General features: G+C 38.8%; 1 protein-coding gene across 2 annotated transcripts in view; it reads right to left on the minus strand.

The window, feature by feature from the left end:
- The window catches only part of INTS7 (integrator complex subunit 7), an 89,791-nt gene that overhangs the window by 15,233 nt on the left and 53,715 nt on the right, over window positions 1–20,843 (minus strand). For both annotated transcript variants that reach the window (XM_004699869.2, XM_045297863.1), the window contains exons 10-17: window positions 18,817–18,914; window positions 15,726–15,965; window positions 13,590–13,727; window positions 12,189–12,395; window positions 3,148–3,342; window positions 2,518–2,621; window positions 1,263–1,331; window positions 71–203 (exon numbers count right to left, since the gene is read on the minus strand). In XM_004699869.2, coding sequence (XP_004699926.1) covers window positions 71–203; window positions 1,263–1,331; window positions 2,518–2,621; window positions 3,148–3,342; window positions 12,189–12,395; window positions 13,590–13,727; window positions 15,726–15,965; window positions 18,817–18,914 — 1,184 coding nt within the window. The remainder of the gene's footprint in view (window positions 1–70; window positions 204–1,262; window positions 1,332–2,517; window positions 2,622–3,147; window positions 3,343–12,188; window positions 12,396–13,589; window positions 13,728–15,725; window positions 15,966–18,816; window positions 18,915–20,843) is intronic.

Raw genomic sequence — 20,843 nt, forward strand, 5'->3', positions numbered from 1 at the left:
AGACGGATTAAAAACCCATTTTCACATGATAAAAGCACAGTATGAACTCGATAACACAAAGGCCACTTGCCATGTAAGAAACGGGGGTATACTTTCGGTTGAGTGACTCCACCTCCTCCAAGACATGATTGTACACAGAAATCATTCTTCTCTCATATTCACTGTCGGCATGCGCTGCGCCGGTAGATCCGTATTCCTGGAAACTTAAGTCAGAACCAGAGTCACCCAACCCAAACAGCAACGGTTTTAATGCTCAAATGTAACCTCCTCTGACAGTAGTTGGACTTTAAACAGAAAGATAGGTTTGCTCTGAAAAGAGGATAAAAATTTAACCTGGCTTATTATATTCTACTATATCGAAATTACACAGTTAAAAATGCATATTCCAGAGAGAAGATCATGATGGAAAAAAATGGGGTTTTGTCTAGAATTAATGAGAGGGAAGAATTTTAAAAAACAATGTCATAAATGAACTTGTGTCCCCTCAAAATGTGTTACCTTGGCTGAGTCATGATTCTCAGTGATTTGGCAGTTTTGTAATATTGTACTCATCCCCATGTAACACCCTTCCTGTGATCTGATGATAGGGGAGTATCCCAGAAGGAGGCCCGAAACACCTTTTATCTTATAAAAGGGGAGAGAAGCAAGAAAAGATCAGATGGACCTACTACCAAGAAAGAACTGAGGGTGTAGTATACCCTTTGGACTCGGGGTCCCTGTGCATGAAATCTCCTAGACCCAGGGAAGACTGATGCTAAGACATATAGACGGCTGTCATGCCCACAACTGTTGAATGTCGAAAAAGTAGAGAAAGGTCTTCCTGCAGTCAGAGAAAGAAAGCCTCCCACAGAGCTGGTGGCCGAATTCAGATGGCTAGCCTCCTTAACTGTAAATGAACACATGTCTCTTTGTGAGAGTTATAACAGCACCAGGTCACCAAGATGAGCAAGAATAGGAATATACTTTTGAGAGGCTAAAGAATAGAAATGTAATAGTATTAACGTGATTTTTCCTATCAAATATTAGAACACATAAAAAAGGTTTAAATAGCACAAATAATTTCCTTTCATTTATTTTTCCAAGTCTATGTTTTCACAGGAAGAGGCAGGAGAGATAAACAACAGAGGCTGAAAATCTAAGTTTTATAACTAGCTATGTTACCTCTTTGTTTCATCTCTTGTAATGCATCTTTCAAAGGCATCCTTGGGATGACTACTAAGATACCATATTGCAAAGTGTTTCATAACATAAACTAGAATTACCTTGCTGAATCAGGATCCAAAATCAAGGCTTCTACTGCGTGAGATATCAGTAAACAGCTCTGCTGCTGTCTGCATCCATGTTAAGGTTATACACGAAAGTAGAAAATTCTACTACAGACTTTACATGATCTGATTATTAAATGAGTAAGATGGGGCGGTATTTTTAGTTAAGGTAATCATAAGGCTATTGACACAAATGATGTGAGGTTTGAGGTCTGAGGCACCCTTTCCTCAGCCCGGGACTGGGCGGTGTACTACCTTGTGCCTGGGGTAGGAATGCCATGAGTCAGGTCTGACTAACAGCAAATAGCAGCAGCAGCTATTTGAAAGTGGTCCTCATACTCTGTTCCAGGATGTAAACTTCAGAGGCTGCCACTTTGAGGGAAGGGAGAACCAGGCAATAGGTTCTTTCATTTAATCACAGTGACTTTGTTTTCATACATTTTAGATACAGGAAATCCTTTACCTCAGAGGTTCCTAAGCTGGAACTCAAGAGGTCTGTCAACTCAGTGTTTGGGTGTGTATGCACATACACACACACACATTTTGTAGGGAAGAGGGCTTATCACACGCATTTGATCATAGGTTCCCAAACTTATTTGGCCTACTGACCTCTTTTCAGAAAAAAAAAATTACTCAGCACCCCCTCGACAATGAAAAACTTTTGCAAGATGCCCAGGACTCCTGTTTATATCTGCTTTTGCAGTCCCCCTAGATTGTTCCAGTGTCCCCCAGGGGGCATACTGCTCATTTTAGAAAACAATAATCACAAATTCCAAAAACTGGGTCCTACAACTTAAAAAAAGTTTCTCTCTTACTTCCTGTTTTTGAATAAAACATGGACCATTTGAAGAGTGTAAGAAACAAGAGTGATGGCTGCAAAAATCTAATGGATTGTTAATAAAGGTGTTGGAACTAGGGTTGTTGCCATTGCGGACACTGCGGAGAGGGACAACAGAAAGTGGCTCCCTGGAGGGGATACCCACTGCTTTGTCCTGGGTAGCTCAGGCAAGCACAAACTAGAGGTTCCACCTGGGCAGGACCTGAGCTCCAGAGATGAGAAAACTCGAATACTGAGTCACCACTTTGTCCGAAGTTCTGATAGCAAATTAAAAGGTACACTTATAATGTACGTAATTTAATGGGAAAAATCATAAACTTACATCACATTCTGAAGTTAAGTCTACCAGAAATGTTTATATTCCAAAATAGATTTCCTAAGAATAAAAAAAATATTGGGGCAAGCTTAGGATACAGTTCTACATTCCTCAGAGTTGCTGAGTCAGCATCAAAAGAAGCCTGGTAAAGATCCCCATAGTGGGATGCGAGGCTTCGGAATTCTTCCATGGACTGTTTCATCTGTAAAGGAAATAAATGATTGATTGTGGTTAACAAACATGTTATCATTATGTAAACAAACAAAAAATATCCAATCGCTAAAAAAACCCAACCTCCTCCTCAAATAATAAAAATACAAATATTTGAATTTTCACTGTCATTCCATTTTCTAAAATCCAACCAAGATGAAAACAGAAATGATATTTACAAAATTATAGCACTTTATTTAAGTTATATAAAAACATAAAACACGTGCATTTTTAGCTTCAGGTTGTCACAGTAATAAATATTTCTTAATTACTTTAAAATGTCCTTTCCCTTTATATAAATTATGGCATGTAATGAGCCAAGATCGATCACTATGTTGTCCTCTCTAACAGTACAGCAGATTGTTTCTGGAATGATGGATGAGTTAATACTTAAGTAATATTTAATATTAAAGGTCTGAGAAGCAATCACTGATTATAATTTAATTTCTTGTCTTATAACTAGCCTCAAAACCTCTGAAGGGTACATAAAAACTTCACTGAACAGAAAATCAATATACCTGATTGGAGATTCGGCCACATCTCTGAAGGTCATTTCCTATGGTCATAGCAATTGTTGTGGCAATTGCAGGTGGGGGGCTTGTCTTTAGGCTATTACAAGTACAGATAAGTTGGGAGAAGGCTTGGAGAACATCAATCCTGAGTTTTACAAATTCACACTGAAAACTTAGAGGATTCAGTGGTGTACTAGCAGCCTGGGGGAAAAAAAAGACAAAGTAAAAATAACAGCAAGGTGGCACAGTCCCAAGTATTTGTCAAAATTTGTGTAAAAGAGCAATGGTTTTAACATTGATGGATAAACACTCAAATTATAAGGTGGGGCTTCAAAAAGTTCATGGAAAATAGAATGAAAAGATAATGGAGTTTTCCCAAGACATTTAAAAAAATCGCTTGTATGAGAGAGATAAACTTACTGTTATTAGCATTGATTCTGAAAAACCTTAAGTTTCAATACCATTCAAAGGTTTCCTACTTGCTACCTTACAAGAGATCCTATTACACATGAGTTGGCTACACCATCATCAATACAGTATCACTGAGGGATGGATGCTGCCAGAACTTTTATCATCACCCCCCCTTCCCATTCTCATATCACCTTCCTATCTCTATAATCTAAAATCCCCACCACTGAACCATAATAGGATTGTGAAGAAGTTGGGGAGAGGTAGATGAAGAGGGAAACAAAAAAATATATGTATAATATGCTTCCAGACAATCATGTTTTAAAAAGTGCATTGATTCAAGGCAGTTTTCTACCACATGGTGCCCAAAATAATATTACAGACAATTTCTGAGCGGACATTTCAGAAAGGACTGAAAGAACACCACGGAGGAACAAGTTCTAACACAAGTACATTTCCGTGAGGATGGGAGGACGCCTTGGAGAGCCGACAGGAGCGGTCCGTACAGAGGGAGTAAAGAAGGGTACGCCAAGTGAGTGTTGGCAGAGAACTCGGCAATCTTCATTTAACAACTGTCCTAGCAGAAAGCCTCGCACTATCTTTCCATAAAAAGCACACACTAAAAATGTGCAGTTGCGAGGTCCAGCTCCTAGTTAAAAACCTCTGTGATTTTTCAGGCCTGACCATAGGCTTTACTTGGAAGGCTTCAGCTGCCCTTTCTAACTGATCTTGGCGGGTAGCCAACACATTAATGTCTCTTAGAGTCAGGCAGACTTAACCTTCCTTGTGGTATATTCATCAGTCCTGCCCTGGGTTACGGATGTGCAGCTCACTGTCCAAAATGAATGGCAGGCACACCAAACATTTCAGCCATTTTGGTCCTTTGTCCTTGAGGTTCCAGAAGTCAGAGGACAGACTGTGGAAGTGAGCAGTCTGAGCACGGTCTGCCCCCGTTCCCTGTGGCCCTTGAATAAACCTGTGCTTAGGGACAGATGGTTGCCCTAGCTTCTTGGACAGAATGAGAGTAGGAGCTGACTCCACTTTCTGGGATCTCGATTCACTAGGTTGCCTAACAGCTGGTGGCCTGTCAGTACATCCCTCTCCTCTGGCCATGAGTGCACGTCACCGCATTCCCAGAGACTGCTGGGATGAGTGTGTTACATTGGCTGGGGGGAGAGACCTGCTAGCCATGGGAAACCTTGCCTTTTCTCTTTATGTACGTAAGCCATTGTTGCATCCAATGTTAAGATTGTGAATCGTGTCTTTTTTGATAACCCTGACACCCACAATTACAGAATGGGTTACTACGGTCCATGCGAGGGATTTCTCCTGGGGAGGTAGTTACAGGTACAACTTGCTCAATTCATGCAAAATTAACAATAAACAGAGGCACAGTAAAGTCTCTTCTTCTATGACACGAATGGTTTACAACACACTGATGTTGTTATTTTGGAGCTAGGCTCATGATTTGGGGGTTATGTATATACGTATATACCCGAGTATCAGCAGACCGGAATATAAGCCAAGGCACCTAATTTTACCACAAAAAACTGAGAAAACTTATTGACTCGAGTATAAGCCTAGGGTGGGAAATGCAGCAGCTACTGGTAAATTTCAAAATAAAAATAGATACCAATAAAATTACATTAATTGAGGCATCAGTAGGTTAAATGTTCTTGAACATTTATTTCAAAGAAAAACAGTAAACTAGCTCTGTACGTGGAAAAAAGGGTCAACAAAAACAATTATGGTATCAACAATAACTAAACATACTGTGTTACTGCATGTGCTACATTACTACATATGCTGCCTTACCGCATGTACACAACACAGCTTGCATAGTTTGAGGCCTAACGCAGGCTGATGATATTCCCAAATGTGATGACATGACTGTTTGCATAGAGCAGCCTGTGTTAGGGCTCATAATATACACACTGCGCTGTGTACGCACTGTGTTATTGCATGCACTGCATAGTCAACACTGGGTCCAAATAGGGGTTAATAAGAAAATAAAAAATAAAATATAGCAGACTAAGTTATGTAAATAAACATACAGTATATCAAGACCAGAGATATACCGGTACTTGTATTTAGCAATGCTTGGGTGAAGCAAGGGGGCATGACCAAGCACGGGTAAGTCTGTAAAGGCTACATCACTGGTGACAGCCCTGGAGAAGAGCGGGTGATAAAGAGCTGATGCATCTGACAGTCATCTGACAAGGATGCGGTGCGTCCCAGGTACCAACACACAGAAGCGGGCAGATTGTTGCCCAGTACAGCACGGACAACACAGAGGCTGCCCGCGTGCAAGAGAAAAGAAGAGCGGTGATATCAGCAACCATCAGACCACCCGCAGATGAGCGGGAGAGACTGGAGAACAGGTAAGTGGGGACCTCACTCGAGTGTAAGCCGAGGGGGAGGGGGCGGGCTTCTACAGCATTAAAATGTGCTGAAAAACTCCACTTATACATGAGTATATATGGTATGATTAAGGAAATACTAAAGCCCAAAACATGTGCTAAGTGGAGATGAGATGCTACAAATTAAGCCCACATTTCTAGACATAGATACATATGTGAGTTGAAAAACCACAAAGGTGATAGTTATAAGTGAAATTATAGTTAGCAAAATGAAAACTATATGCAGGCAATCTACCAGGTAGGTAAGAAGTCTCAAGTACTATAACTTAAGGAAGACAGATGCCTGGCTACAGAAGAAAAAAAATTGAAAGGAAACATGATACCTGTTTTTCAAATATTTAAATGGTTGCCATTAAAAAGTATTATATTCGATGTCAGAACTGATGCCACAGAAGACTTCTAAGTGAAGTAGTGGAGAGGGAGATTTAGATTTAATATAAGGAAGAGTTTCTAATAGTTGTGGGTTTCCAAAAGCAAAGGACAAGCAGTCTTCCTTCCTGCTGTTTGGTTTTCTACAGCAAATATTTATTGCCTGCTAAGTTCCATGCACTTTACGAGGTGCTTCAGACAAAGCAAGGAAGACAGACAGACACATCTACATGGACATGTCCACATGGAACTTCAGCAATCTAGAGAAAAAGGCAATAAACGACCCTAAGTATAAAAAGTTATTAATGCTGTAGGATAGTAAGGAAGAACCTAATCCAAAGTGCAGTATCTTGGGCAGGTCGTAATAGCCTGTAATCTGGAGGATACGTAACATTTTAAAAGAGAGAGACGGAGGGGGATACGAAAACAAAATTCACTGTCACTGAGACAATTCAGGCTCATAACAGCCTCACAGGACAGAGAACTGCCCCAGTGGCTTTCCAAGGCTCTAAATATAGATGGGCGTAGAAAGCCTCATCTTTCTCCTATAAAGTGGCTGATAGGTTGGAACTGATGACCTTGTAGTTAGCTAACCTTGTGGTTAGCGGCCCATTACACCCCAGGCTTCCTAAGGAGGTGATAGGAGTAAAAATCTAAGGGCGAGACTACTTTAGTCAGATCTTGCTTGAGGAAGGCAGTAAGCAGTGAAATAAGGAGAGGTAAGGAAACAATGAGCTCCAACTTTGGACATGAAAAACAAACAAACAAACAAACCTGGATAACCAGCTAGCTGCTGTTTAAGGGGAGATGATCATTTGGACAACGGGGCTTACAGCTCAGAAGAATCGCTTTGAAATCATCAACATAGATACTAACTGCAACTGTCAAAGGATGAAATTATCTGAGAGAGCACATGCAAGGAGATAAGGAGATCTAGCAAGAACAAGAGACCCCTAAAAAATGTTGAGATAAACACAATTACACTCTCTTTCAATTCCTGTCCAACTCCAAGATTCCCACACATCTGGTCAACAACTACCAACTCAAATACTGAGCAGAGAGAACTATCTGTTCTGTTCTTGATTTTCCTTACTATCTTCTTTAAGGTCAATCAACAGCAAGGACCAAGGAACCACTGAATCAAAGTCAAGGGGATCTGGAGTATGGTGAGATGAAACCCTTCAACTGCTAAGGGCAACTGAGGCTTAGAAAGGATATGTGCCTAGTACAGGGCCACACAGCTAGCCAGGGTGCATTCAAATAGGACATGTGGGGAACTGGTATCACAAATAGAATGCCAATGCTTACAGTTCAATAAGGACAGTTATCACCTTCACCTTACAGGCATGGACACTCAGACATGGAGCGGTTAAAGTGACTTTACCAAGGCGATGTAGTTAGGATTTAAATCCAAGCAGAAGTCCACTATCTTCATGACAAATACTAAGTGAATCAAAAAACATATATATGAGACCAGCCAATTCAATCAAAGATGAGAATGTAAGGGGGCAGGGAAGGGAAGATGAACGAAAATGAAACAGAGTGTAAATATTAATCATGCACACATTGTAACGCATGTAATCAATGTCCCTGAAGCACTTGTACAGAAACTGTTCAGTGGGCACCTAACCTGCTGTATAAGCCTTCATGTACACACAATAAAATACTATCTAAAAAACATAAAAATCCAAACTCTTTTATCTACTTTGATTAAAATTTAAATGTGAAGGCAAAATAACAGAACATTTATCAGAGAACAGAGAGGAAAATATCTTTATAAGCTTGAAATCAGGAAAGATTTTGTAAACAAAACACAAACTATACAGATAATAATTTAGACTACATAAAATTAAGAACTGTTGCTCAACGCAAAAATGGTATTTATAACAATCTAGATATAACATAAACAATTTACAAACTAATAAGAAAAAAACAGATAACTAAGGGGAAAATGAGCAAAAACCTTGAATGGGCAATTCACAGGAAATGATGATCAAACCTCAATGAAAAATCACTAAAGCATCTACCACACGACAAAATAACAAATTAAGGAAAATCTCACAATAACTAGATGAGGTGTGAATGCAAGGCAACAGGAGCACAGTGGGGAGGACTATCAATTTGTAAAACCACTGAGGAAAACCTCCTGATGTGAGCTACCCAGTTTGAAAATGAATATACTCTATACAATTCCCATCTCACTATGGATAAGAATGCCCTCACCACTTCAGAGATTAAGTATCTAAAGCACCTCTAGCTCCTCACTCACACATTTCTAAACAGAGGGAAGGGACTGCGGCCCACCCCTAGAACACAGCCACAATCATCATACTAATGACAAAGTGAATTTCTTTCTTTCTTTCCTTTGGTTGTTGCTGAGAGGGCCTTGCGTTGCACTGTAGGACACTAAACAGCATCTTTAACCTCTAGCAAGTCATGATAACCAAAAATGTCTACAGACACTGACAAGCTGTCCCCAGAGGGGTGCAATCCTCACTGGCTGAACAGCTGTCTGAACAGACATACAAGAACACTTGCAGCAGTACTGTCTGTAACAGCAAAACACCCAAATGTCCACCAACACTAGCACGGGGAAAACCTTCAGTGCATCTGCATAATGCATACAGATTCATACAACAAGGATGAATCTCAGCAACATAATTCAGATGATGAAAGCAGATCAAATAAAAAAGGGTTCTTTTTAAAAACATGCAGTACAAAATAGTACTTTGGTAGTTACATGGGAAAAAATAGTTAAAATTAGAAAGAAAGGCTAGGGAATGGTTAAATGTTAGATCTAGGGCTATAGTTACCTTTGTGGAGTAGAAGCAGGTATATAAACAGAGGAGTGCTCAGGAATCTCAACAGTAAAGTTTCATTACCTAAAGCAGTGGTTCTCAACCGTCCTAATGCTGCAACCCTTTAATACAATTCATGTATGGTTGGGTGACTCCCAACCATAAAATTATTTTCTTTTTTTTTTCCGGAAGGACTAGTTTTATTATGTACAAAAACCAGCCATGCACAAGTATAAAATTATTTTCATTGCTATTTCATAATTGTAATTTTGTTACTGTTATGAATTATAATGCAAATATCTGATATGCAGGATCTATTTTCTTTTTTTGTGTGCAGGATCTATTTTCATTGTTAAACATTGAACATAATGAAAGCATAGTGATTAGTCACAAAAACAATATGTAATTCTATATTGTGAAATATTTCTAATGACAAATAAATGAACTTTTGTCTTGAAGTCTGGTGTAGCATAGGTAACAGTCTTCACACTGGGTACTCACATGTGGGTGTATCTGTATGTGGGCGGACCCGCCTGGAGATGATAAAGGAATGGTGTCTGGGTTCCTAAGACCATCGGAAATATTTGTTTACCGATGGTCTTAGGTGACCCCTATGGAAGGGTCATTTGACCCCCAAGTTGAGAACCGCCAACCTAAAGTTTGTGCTATACTACATTATACTATGTTATGGCCTAAAGCGCACACAAGCAAGTCAAAGGCACTGCTAAACTGTGGAAAGCAGAGTGTGAAGTGACTGTTCTGGAAAACAGCCTCCACTAGGTCTGTGTCCTTCTAAGGCAGGGTTTCCACCTTGCCAGCCCATCCCAAAAGAATCCTGTGCTTTGCTTCAGCCACACCAAAATGGCAAATTTGTTATCCTGCAGGGCCTCAAACTGTGTTCCTTTGAGATGTTCTTCAAATTTGGGGGGACAAAAGAAGTTAATGGATAAGACTATGGCTTAAGGGTGGATGGTGCAAGGTTTCCTAATGAAATTCTCATATGGCAGCCCTTGTTATTGGCAAAGAAAGAGCAGCTGCATCGTTTTGATGAGAAGAAATTCCTCAGTGCAACTTCCCTGGCCTTTTTCTTACCAATGCAGGCTTTCATTTTCCCAATGATTCTTCTTAAAAAGCTCCTGCAGGCTTTCATTTTCCCAATGATTCTTCCTAAAAAGCTCCTGTGATTGTCCTGTGTCTGCTGAGAGAACCTCTCAAGATGACTCCTTTAGGGCCCTCCCCAAACAGCCTCCGTGATGTTTGTGCAAACCTTCCTGCCTTGAATGTAACTGGTCCAGCAGGTCCCCTTGGAAGCCAATGTGTGGGTTGGACTGTGTTTGAAGGCACCCTAATGAGACTAAGACAAATGTATTATTGAGAGAACTTGTTTTCAGTCATCCATTGACCACTGACATGTTTAAACACATTTTGTTCAGCATAAATCCATGTATAGGTGAACTGAAGTCCTTATCTTCAATTTCTTAATATGGTTCAGAAGAACACATGAGGCTAAATGACCAGTGTAAGTCACACTGTATAAGCAGCAGAGCTGAGACAAAGACAAGAACCTACACATCAAATACTTTCTTCCTCCTGTCAGAATTCAGTCCTTGATTACTGTCATGTGTTATTAAAAACCACACACCACACAAATACGGTAATTAAAACAGATGACTAAATATGCCACAGAATTTTTCATAAAATTAATTCTAACAGGTTTGTTTCACAGCTCTTATCATTTTTACTGCACTGATTGATAAATAATTTTCTATTCCACCAAAGCTGGAAAACAAAATAATTCTACTTCTTTGGACCAATAATTATAATTCCCTTGCCTTTCGATTTACCGAAGCATTTATTAACCTCATATTAGCAACAACAATCTTCTCCTAGAATTATCAAGAGGAAAAAAGTAATGAAGTCCATGGGGCACTTTAAGACGGAGAGGGACTATTTTAAACAGCAGTCAATTACAGATTAGGGGAAAAGAAATCATACTTCAAAAAAATTTTCCTCTCTTGTGCCATCTTATTCTTTGTTCTACTTTGAAGCATTTCTTTGGGAAGAGCCCACCAGTAAAAATATTCTAGGTATGTGATAAGTATACGTAAATAGGTACCAAAAGTTTACACCAAAATCCCAAACCCACTGCCATTAAGTTAATTCCAACCAGCCCTAAAAACAGATAATTTTAAAAGCTATGTGCTATTACCTAAAAAGTATTTACTGTTGATCATGTAAACTCTTTACCTTTAAAAGAAAAAGGTTCTTATAACAATGTTATTTGTTTGTGAGGGAGGAAAAAAACATACAAGAGGAGCTGATACCAAGGGCTCAAGTAGAAAGAAGATGTTCTGAAAGTGATGATGCAACATATGCACGGATGTGCTCAACACAATGGAGGTCTGCATGGACTGTGCTGAGAGCTGTACAAGCCCCTAAGAAAATGATTTTTAAACGTTTTCATTTTTTTTTAAGGAAAATGTTCTCGAATCATTACAGAAAATACTCATTTTAGGAAATAGGTTTATAGATACATAGCTAATTTCAAGGAAACATTCAAAATGTTAAGGGTCTGCTTGCATGCCTTCACTTACTAGAGAAAATTAAAAGTCGCTGACTGCCTAAAGATCTGGTGCAGAAGGAGACCGAGAAGTAAGAAGTGGAACACTGAGCATCCTTGATAATTTCTTATTTACTTATAAAGCAAAAAACTCCTTTCTTCTCGTGTCTGATGCTGCTGCCCTCCAGGGTGGATCTGACTCGCGGGAATCTCAAAAGGAAAGAACTCTCTCTACTCAATCCCTGTTCATGAACTAAGCCATCCGTTCATGGGTGGTACCCAGTACTTTATAAACATAAAATGATAAACATATTAATCTATAGATATTGAAGAAATAATAAATGCTTTCACTTGAAATTTATTACTTTCATATTACCAAAGTATATGCATCAGAAAGCGTACCATGGTAGTTACAATAGGCTAACATCAAAACAGAAGGGGAATTATTCTCGCACAAGTTATCACCACCAGAGGAGAATGAAGAGGACTTACTGTTAAGGAAGCAATTCCTTTGTGGTAGAATTTTAAAGACTCAGCAATGCAAGAAAGTGCTGAACTATAATTCTCTTCTTGCAACTCAGTGAGACACTGTTCTGCATGTGAGAACTCCTTCAAACTATTCAGCCAGAAGTAGAAGTGTTCTGAGGCTACCTGAGTCAGCAAACTCTGATAAAGCTCTCTGGCCATGTCATGATTACCCTAAAAAAAGGGAAAGAGGAGGCACATGCTGAAATAGTTGATGCAGCAGCGAAAAAGACAAACCCAAACACTGGATAAGCTTTAGCAACCATTCCTCATATTATGTAATTCTTTGAGACTCAGTCTAAATCAGTGGTTCTCAACCTTCCTACAGCTGTGACCCTTTAATACAGTTCCTCATGTTGTGGTGACCCCAATCATAAAATTATTTTCATTCCTACTTCATAACTGTAATTTTGCTACTGTCATGAATCTGGCAATCCCTGTCAAAGGGTCGTTTGACCCCCAAAGGGATCACAACCCACAGGTTGAGAACCGCTGTTCTAAATATTTCCTCAGAGAAAATATGGTGAATTGCTTTTCTATAACACACTGCCTAATTTTCGTTATTAAATGAAAATTTAATAAGCCATTTGGTTATTGCAAGGTCTGACCAAAGAAAAAAGACATGAAATTAACTGTAACTCAAGCCTATAATCTTAGTATAAAACACAGAAAACATTTTATAGCATACTCATTGTATGCTATTTTGGACAACGTCCTTGGCAGTGGGAGACGCCATTTAGTTCCAGTAAATATCTGATTATCACCATGAACGAGGGGAGGGTAGCTGTATATGGCTGGTACGTATGATTGCTATTTCATGTCTGAGGACAGGGATGCTAAATATCCAGTAATGCTGGAGGTGTGAGGGCAATGCCAAATAATGAAGAACTGTGCTGCCACGGTACTCCTCTGTCCATTTGAGTTCATGTGATTCAGTCACCCTGAGGAACTTTTTCACACTTGGCTCTCTGGACCTAGCACCAAAGCATTCCTATTCACCTCAGACTCTACATTTCCTTTCAAAGTTAACAAAAATCGTTAGGCCTTCTATATGGCGAAGATGGGTACAGTGCCTTCCTCACAATGATACAGAGCCAAATGGAAGTGGTACGATTGACACCTTGTAAAACCTCAGATTTTTGCTGTTCTTATACAACATCCCCATAACAACATTTTATACTAACAACACATATACCATTGAGATGTAAGTTAAAAATTAGGTCTTTTGTGCCATCAATTTTTCCAACCCTTAGCTAAAAGGCCCTCCCATCTTATTTTCAGTTTGGACTATGTCTAAAAATCACGCAATCTAAGAATTGTAACATGCCATTTCCACCATGCAAGTTAACCCACAAGGGTACTACGTACCATTCTGGAAGCCTGTCTAGCAATCCGGTATACTGTCCATCCATTAGAAACGCTTTCAAGCTGCTGCTTAATTACTGCCTTGACTTCAGCAGACAATGCTTTCTGACTGGCTACAAAAATCACAGTAGCCAAACTCACCTAATATTAAATAAGAAGAGGGTCAAGAAAACCACATAATTCTATCCAATGTCTAAATAATCTACTCCAAAGGGAGAAAATAGTGATTCAAGACCAGAAAAAGGATAAAATTTGTTTCCCATTGACATTTATAAAACTTATTTTAATTTCATTAATTTATTTCATCAATTACAGTATAACGGCGAAAAGTTGAAACAATGCTCCTACATATGGAGAAATCAGTGATGATACATTTTCAGTGAAATACTATACAGCAGTGGAGTGAATTAGATATACATAACAATAAAGATGATTCACAGAAAATAAGCAAAATTCATGTTGCTGTATGCTGTCAAACTGAATTCCTATTCAGCAAGCTCACATAACAGAGTAGATCTGCCCTGAAGGGTTTCCTTCACTGTAATCGTTACGAAAGCAGATGGCAAGTCTTTTCTCCTATGGAGCAGTTAATGGACTCAAACTAACCGTTGAACATGTAAGCCATACTGCCACCAGGGTTTTTAGATGGCATGTAACAATTATGTAAACTACCACAATTATGGAAGCTCACTACCACTGCCTAAGACATACACTGATGGTGTACAAGTCTAACAGCAAGCAGGGGAAAGATAAATACCAAATTCCGGATAGCAGTTACCTCTGGGAGAGGGGAAGGGGTGCTATTAGCGAGGTACACAGGGGGCTTCAATGGTATTGGTAATATTTTTTTCCCCTTAGATGAGTGATGGATACAAGAGTTTTTACTGTATTTCTTACATTTTTGACTGTTCGGTTTCATAATAAAAACTGTTTTTAAAAAGGACTAACAATAAGAGGAGTAAGAGCATTAGTCCAAAATACTTTAATAAAATAAATAAATTTGGCTAAAGCTGCTTACATTTCAAAGCTGATACATATACAAATCCACATATATTTCTTAAAACTGTATATCACACCCATGACTACTGCGATCTGAGCATCAGGTAACCTTTTCTGACGGCAAATAATGTGATAGGGGCATACTTTCATAAAATGCCTCTGGAGGATTATACATAAAGCAGGCATTTAAAAGTCATCCCATTACACTTTTTCCCAAACCCTAAATTCAGGTGAATAGAAATAATATGAGTGGCCAACCCATGTTACATATATTTTATGCCTATTTATAATGTGGCCTTACAAAGCTTTGTCAACAAATTATTATAGCTCCCAAGACATTTTTTTATTTTAAAGCATCCTCATAACTCCAGACAGATACAGATGTCTAAATTGATTCATAAATAGTTAAAGAGTCAAGAACACAGTCGCATCTGTGTTCATTCTGAATATTAGGTCATTAATTTGTATTTTCTTAAATATACAATAGGGATTAGTCTGACATGTTTACTTCTGTAAAACACACACACACAAAGTTCACTTTTTAAATAAATGAAAACACAAGACGGGAAGCTTTGGCTACACTAAGACTTGTTGACAGGGCTTATGAAGAGTATAGGTTTAGATCTGAACTAAACTGGATTTCTAATCAAAAGTGAAAATAGTGAAAAGTTCAGGGTTTTGTTTTAAAAATTCTATTTTGACTTCAGTACTAGGAGAAACCTCTAAAGGTTTGGGAAATGGAACTGGAAGATATTGGAATTTTTCGACCAACTTTTTGAAGCCCCCCTTCTATTTTGGGTATGCTGCTTCATAATTGGAAACTGTGACTCTAAATAATCATCTTAACCAATTTGATTAGCTTAGGTGCTGACTTTTAAAATCAATTCCAACTAGACTAGATCCAACTCATCCACTAAAAAAAAATCAAACAAAACCCACCACCGTCCAGTTAACTCTGACACATTACGACCCTATATTGGTTTCTGACTCTGTTTATCTATAGGTGCAGCTTCATCTTACTCCCAAGTAGCCGCTGGTGAGGTTCAAATCAACAACCCTGTCTGATCAGCACCCCAATGCTTAACCCACAGTGCCACCAGGGCGCACCCCTTCCAGCCTGTTCACAAAGTGGCTCTTTACCAGAAGTTCTTGTTGTTTGTCTGTGGCAGACCGTCCAATCACTTTGTAGAGCTCCATGAGGTCCCCCAGCATGCCATCGCCCAGCACTGGCAGCTGCATGGCAATGGCCGCCAGACAATGGCACATCAGGATCCGGGCTGTGTCCTGGGCACTGTGCAACTGGGCCAACAAAGTCTCAACCACTGACTGGCTGAGGTGGGGCCTGCCCTTGGCCAGCTTGACCATACAATTAAGAGCAATCTGCATAAAGAGAAAATGGACTGATCAATTCTCAATACTTTGAAGGTATTAAATGAAGCTTTTGAAAACAGAACTTTTTTTTGTTATGGAGAAAAAAAAGTAAATGTTGTTGGTACATTTTTCATGAGGAACATCTGAGGTGTTGAGCCCTATATTAAGATTTGCAAAGCACACCATATTTAGAACTAAAATAATATCAAATGAATGCAAATTGGCCATTCATCTCAATATAACACTACTTACTTGAAAAAATCATAAGGAATAATGCTGATGAGGCCAACAGATTCCAAACTAATTATCATCATTTTCATTACTTTCCTCAACTGGTTTGTAAACTACCTATACAAACCACACCAGGAGCTAATGAGCTTTTTCCTGGGCTCTGCCAATTCAAATTTAATGAAGTAAGCTTTTGGGTTGGGGCAGGGTGTTGGGGTTACTGAAAGCTTGTATTAGAAAAAGATACCCTAAGAGGCTCCTAAGCAACTGAAGTTTGGAAGAGGTTTCCGATTCTCTCTCATATCTTAACTGAAAGTTTTAAGGCTTGTTAGTAACCGATGGCATCACTGAGATTCCAGTCACTAAAATGAGCAGCTCAAAAGGCCCCCACCTTTACATAGTGAATTGTTTAAATCACTTCCACTTCTATAGCTACTTCCCATTTTCTTTATCACAATATATAAACATTTCCATAATTCCATCTCCCCAAAAGATGGGCCTATTAGTATACTGTTCACTTTCTAACAATGCAGCTTTCAGCATGATATAAGGGGGGGTAAGAAGAATTTTGGAGTCTGTTTGAGACACAAGTGAAGGTCAACTTACCTCATACTGGCTAGGCAGCATTGAGCAAGTTACTGTATATACTCATGTATAAGGCAAGTTTTTCAGTACATTTTAAATGCAGTTTTTGTGGTAAAATTAGGTGCCTCGGCTGATAATCTGGTAGGCTTATACTCGAATATATACAGGATCTCATCTCCCTGAGTCTTAACTAAAATCAAAAACAAACTCACTGCCATCAAGTCAATGTTGACTCATTGCAACCTTATAGGACAGGGTAGAAATGCCCCTATGAGTTTGCAAGACTGTAACAGTTTAAGGGATGATAAAGTCCCATCTGGATTTGGATTTTACTATTTATGATCCTTTGATCACACAGGCTGGTGTGCTTTTTCTATGTGGACTTATTCAGTGATGCTTCATTTAGATGGCTACTTGTTTGAAGATACTATATATACTTGTGTATAAGCTGAGTTTTTCAGCACATTTTTAATGCAGTTTTTGTGGTAAAATTATGTGCCTCGGCTGATATTCAGGTTGGCTTATACTCGAGCATATACGGTAAGCCTTTAAGACCCTAGATGCTATTGCTTCTGATAGCTGGGCATCAGAGGGTTTCTTCACCACACTTAGCTATAGCACCCTCATCTTCAGGGATCTATCTCTTCATGAAAGTGAGCATCAAGCAGGAACAAATCACGGAACAAATTCTTCTTAGATTGGAGCTAGAATTAAGTGTGAGTCCCAAATCCATTCATATATCTATCGTTTATATAGTCTCTGGTTCACTTCAGACATCATTGTTACTTTATTGAGGAATGTTATAAATCATCCCCATGGACATATGATAATTCTATTGATAGTATCATTAATTTAGCCAATGGTATAGAATTTAAAACACTGTTCATAAAATGAAATTATACATGTACAGGCCAGCTTTTCAGACCACAATACATGAACTGCTGACCTGTACAGATCGTAAGCTAAAGTGACTGGATACTGTTTCCACGAACAATCGGGGTTGGAGATAAGGCAACACTTTCAGTAATATCATTTACAAAGTCAGAATCATGTCTGCCAGCCTTACACATGTCATAAAAAAGCAAAGAGAGCATTAAAATAGTAAATTATGGAAAACCCAGGACATCATTCATTGGGCACCCTGAAGAAAAGAGATCCAAACCAAAGGCCAACGACCATCACTTCCATAATCTTGGGATGGAGGCCATCTCTTTCTTCTCAGACGAGGGTCTTTCAGCCTTAAATCCAAGGGAGTATGTCAGTTCCTTAAATATGCTACAGGTGAGTTTAAGATAAAGCCTAGTTTGTTTAGTGGAGTTTCCAGATCTCATCCTTCTAGTGAGGTCCATGAAGGATGCTGTGTGCCTCAAAAAGAGAGTCTAAAGTTCCAGTTTCTGTAGGCTTGGGTCACCAAGGACTACATAGAAAATTCTCTTGGTTTATAAACTAGAGTTTCTGTGTTTGGGAAACTAACAAACACATACATTTATTAATTTGGCTGTAGTCATTCCATCAAGTTTCTTATGTATTCTTATCAGTGTTACCTCTAATTATAATTTCCAAGAATGCAGAAGCTCTACCTATTCCTCTTTGCTTTATATAGTCTAGATGCATACTTATGAATCTATTATAACTTAATAAACACAGTTGACGGCAAAATGTGCTAAAGCTCAGATTTTCACTTTATCTATCATCTGGAATACCATCGAGTTGAAAGGTCAGTAGTGAAAGGAAGATCAAGGACCAATATTTATATTTGCCAAGGGTCAGCATCCTATTGTCTGTAGGCCTAAACTAGCCTGCCTACTTTGGTAAATAAAGTTTTATTGGAACACAGGTACCCTCCCTTAAACACACACACACACACACACACACACACACACACACACACACTGTCAAGGGCTGTTTTTGTTCAGCTATGGTACACTTGAGCAAATGTGACAGAGAGCATATGGTAAGCAAAGTTTCAAATTTTTACTATCTGACCCCTTTACTCTTAGTTAGGCAATGGGAATGGGGATTATTTAAAACTCAGTGACGTTTTCACCTTTAAAGTGCCTTGAGCACCTGGACTGTCATCTTGACTACAAAGTACGAGCAGGGATTCCAGGCCAAAGACAGCATCTTGTTCCAGTGCCAGTAGGTCTAGAGGGCAGACATTAAGTTTTATAATGGCCAAGCAGAGATGATTAAACACACATACACACACGAATTTAAGAAACTGAAGATATAGGAAAACACAAATGCTTAAAATTAATCTTCCTGAAAAACTATGCATGTACTTTTACTTCTGAACTGCAGTATTTCTGCTACTTTAATGAAGATTATAAGCATACACACATTAAATCAAGCCAAAGTATAAATAATGAATAATAAAATAATGTTACCAACTTAGCTAAGGTAATAATAGGAACAGTGAGTGATTTTTAGCTTCTAATGAAAGTGAAACCATTTTCAGGATATAACAAAGACCCTAAAAAATGTCATTAGTGCTTAAGTCTGACTATAAAATAATTAACCCTTTACGGTTTCATGTAAAACACTACTGTAACATTTTTTTACTTCCTTAAGGATAAAATTTCCCTAAAGGTTCCATCCACAGAGTTCCAACGCCTGGTAATGTAGTAGTTACTCTTTAGGGTTTGATCTACAAGGTCAGTAGTTCTAAACTACTAGCAGCTCAATGGGAGAAAGACTAGCTTTCTCTGCCTGTAAAGAGTTGTTACCCTCTTGGAAACTCACAGCGGTCGGGTAGCGGTAGCGATCCCACAGGGTTGCTATGAGTCAGAATCCAGGAGATAGCATTGAGTTTGGTTTGGTTTTGGTATTTAAGGTGTATGATGGTGAGCCAGAAAGTATTTCTAGTAGGGCTTCAGGTTATACATGACTGGGTTTATTTCAAACAAAACGTGCATAAACATGTCTCTGTGATCAGTGGATGACTACACGCTGGCTCTCTCAGTAACACACTTATCTTGGTCTCACAGGGTCACTTTTTAAAAAGGTCCAATGAAAGGGCCAAGTGACTTTCAAGGAGGTAGCTAAATTCAAGATAGCGAGGTCGGTTCAGAAAATTATGGCAACTTTTTTCATATGCCAAAGGGATAATCTTGATAGTTTTTTCAAAGATCACAGGGCTTATTATGAAGAAGTTCTAAGAAAATGGGAAATGGTATTGGTGAGAAAAAGGCTGGAAAAACTGCACCTAGGAAATTTTTTTCTATCAGGACAATACACCTACTTAGTCTATGGGAGGAACAAGTTATTCTTAGATAGGCACAAGAACTGTCACTAGACAAATTCATTAAAGTTTGCCTTACGCCACCCTTTAGCCCTGATCTTGCCCCTTCAGAATGCTTTTTGTTCCCCAAATTCAAAGAACATTCCAAAGAAACACGATTTGAGTCTTTTAAGGATGCACAAACTAATATTCTGAGATAGTGTAAATCAAAGAGCATAGAATACCTTCATGCAGGGTTAGAAAGATGGAGATACTGCCTGTAGAACTGTATAAATTCTGCACTATGAACCTCTAAAAAAAATCAAATTCACCAATACTGACTTGATTTCAACTCATATCAACATGGTAGACCTGTCCCTGTTGGTTTCGAGCATGTAACCCTTTATGAGAACAGAAAACTTCATCTTTCTCCCACAGTGAAGCTGATCGTTTTGACTGCTAACCTTGTGGCTAACAGGGCTCCTGGGTTTATCCTATAAACTAGACAGCAGCTATGTTGAAAAACAAACAAACAAAAGAGGTTTCTATGATTCTGTAGTAATATTTTTCACTTATCCTTCTGTATGTCAGCTTTGAAAACATAACAGTAATTTTCTGTCACATGCAAAAACTCATTACAAAATAAGTTTAATTATTTAAATAAAGATCAACATACAATGTAAAGAGATGCCTCCTAAGTTGGCGTGGGGGCTTGGCACACATTGTGAATGCTAGGGAAAGTCTTGGTTCTAAGAGAATACTAGGTACTAGAACTAGCAGTGCTAAAGGCTACTGGAGTGAGACGGAGTAATGAGTTTTTAATCCTTTATAAAGATCAAAATGAGTGATGAACT

Source organism: Echinops telfairi, unplaced genomic scaffold (assembly GCF_000313985.2).
Source record: "Echinops telfairi isolate 266 unplaced genomic scaffold, ASM31398v2 ScPeMD7_7424;HRSCAF=8462, whole genome shotgun sequence".
In the NCBI taxonomy this organism is placed as follows: Eukaryota; Metazoa; Chordata; class Mammalia; order Afrosoricida; family Tenrecidae; genus Echinops; species Echinops telfairi.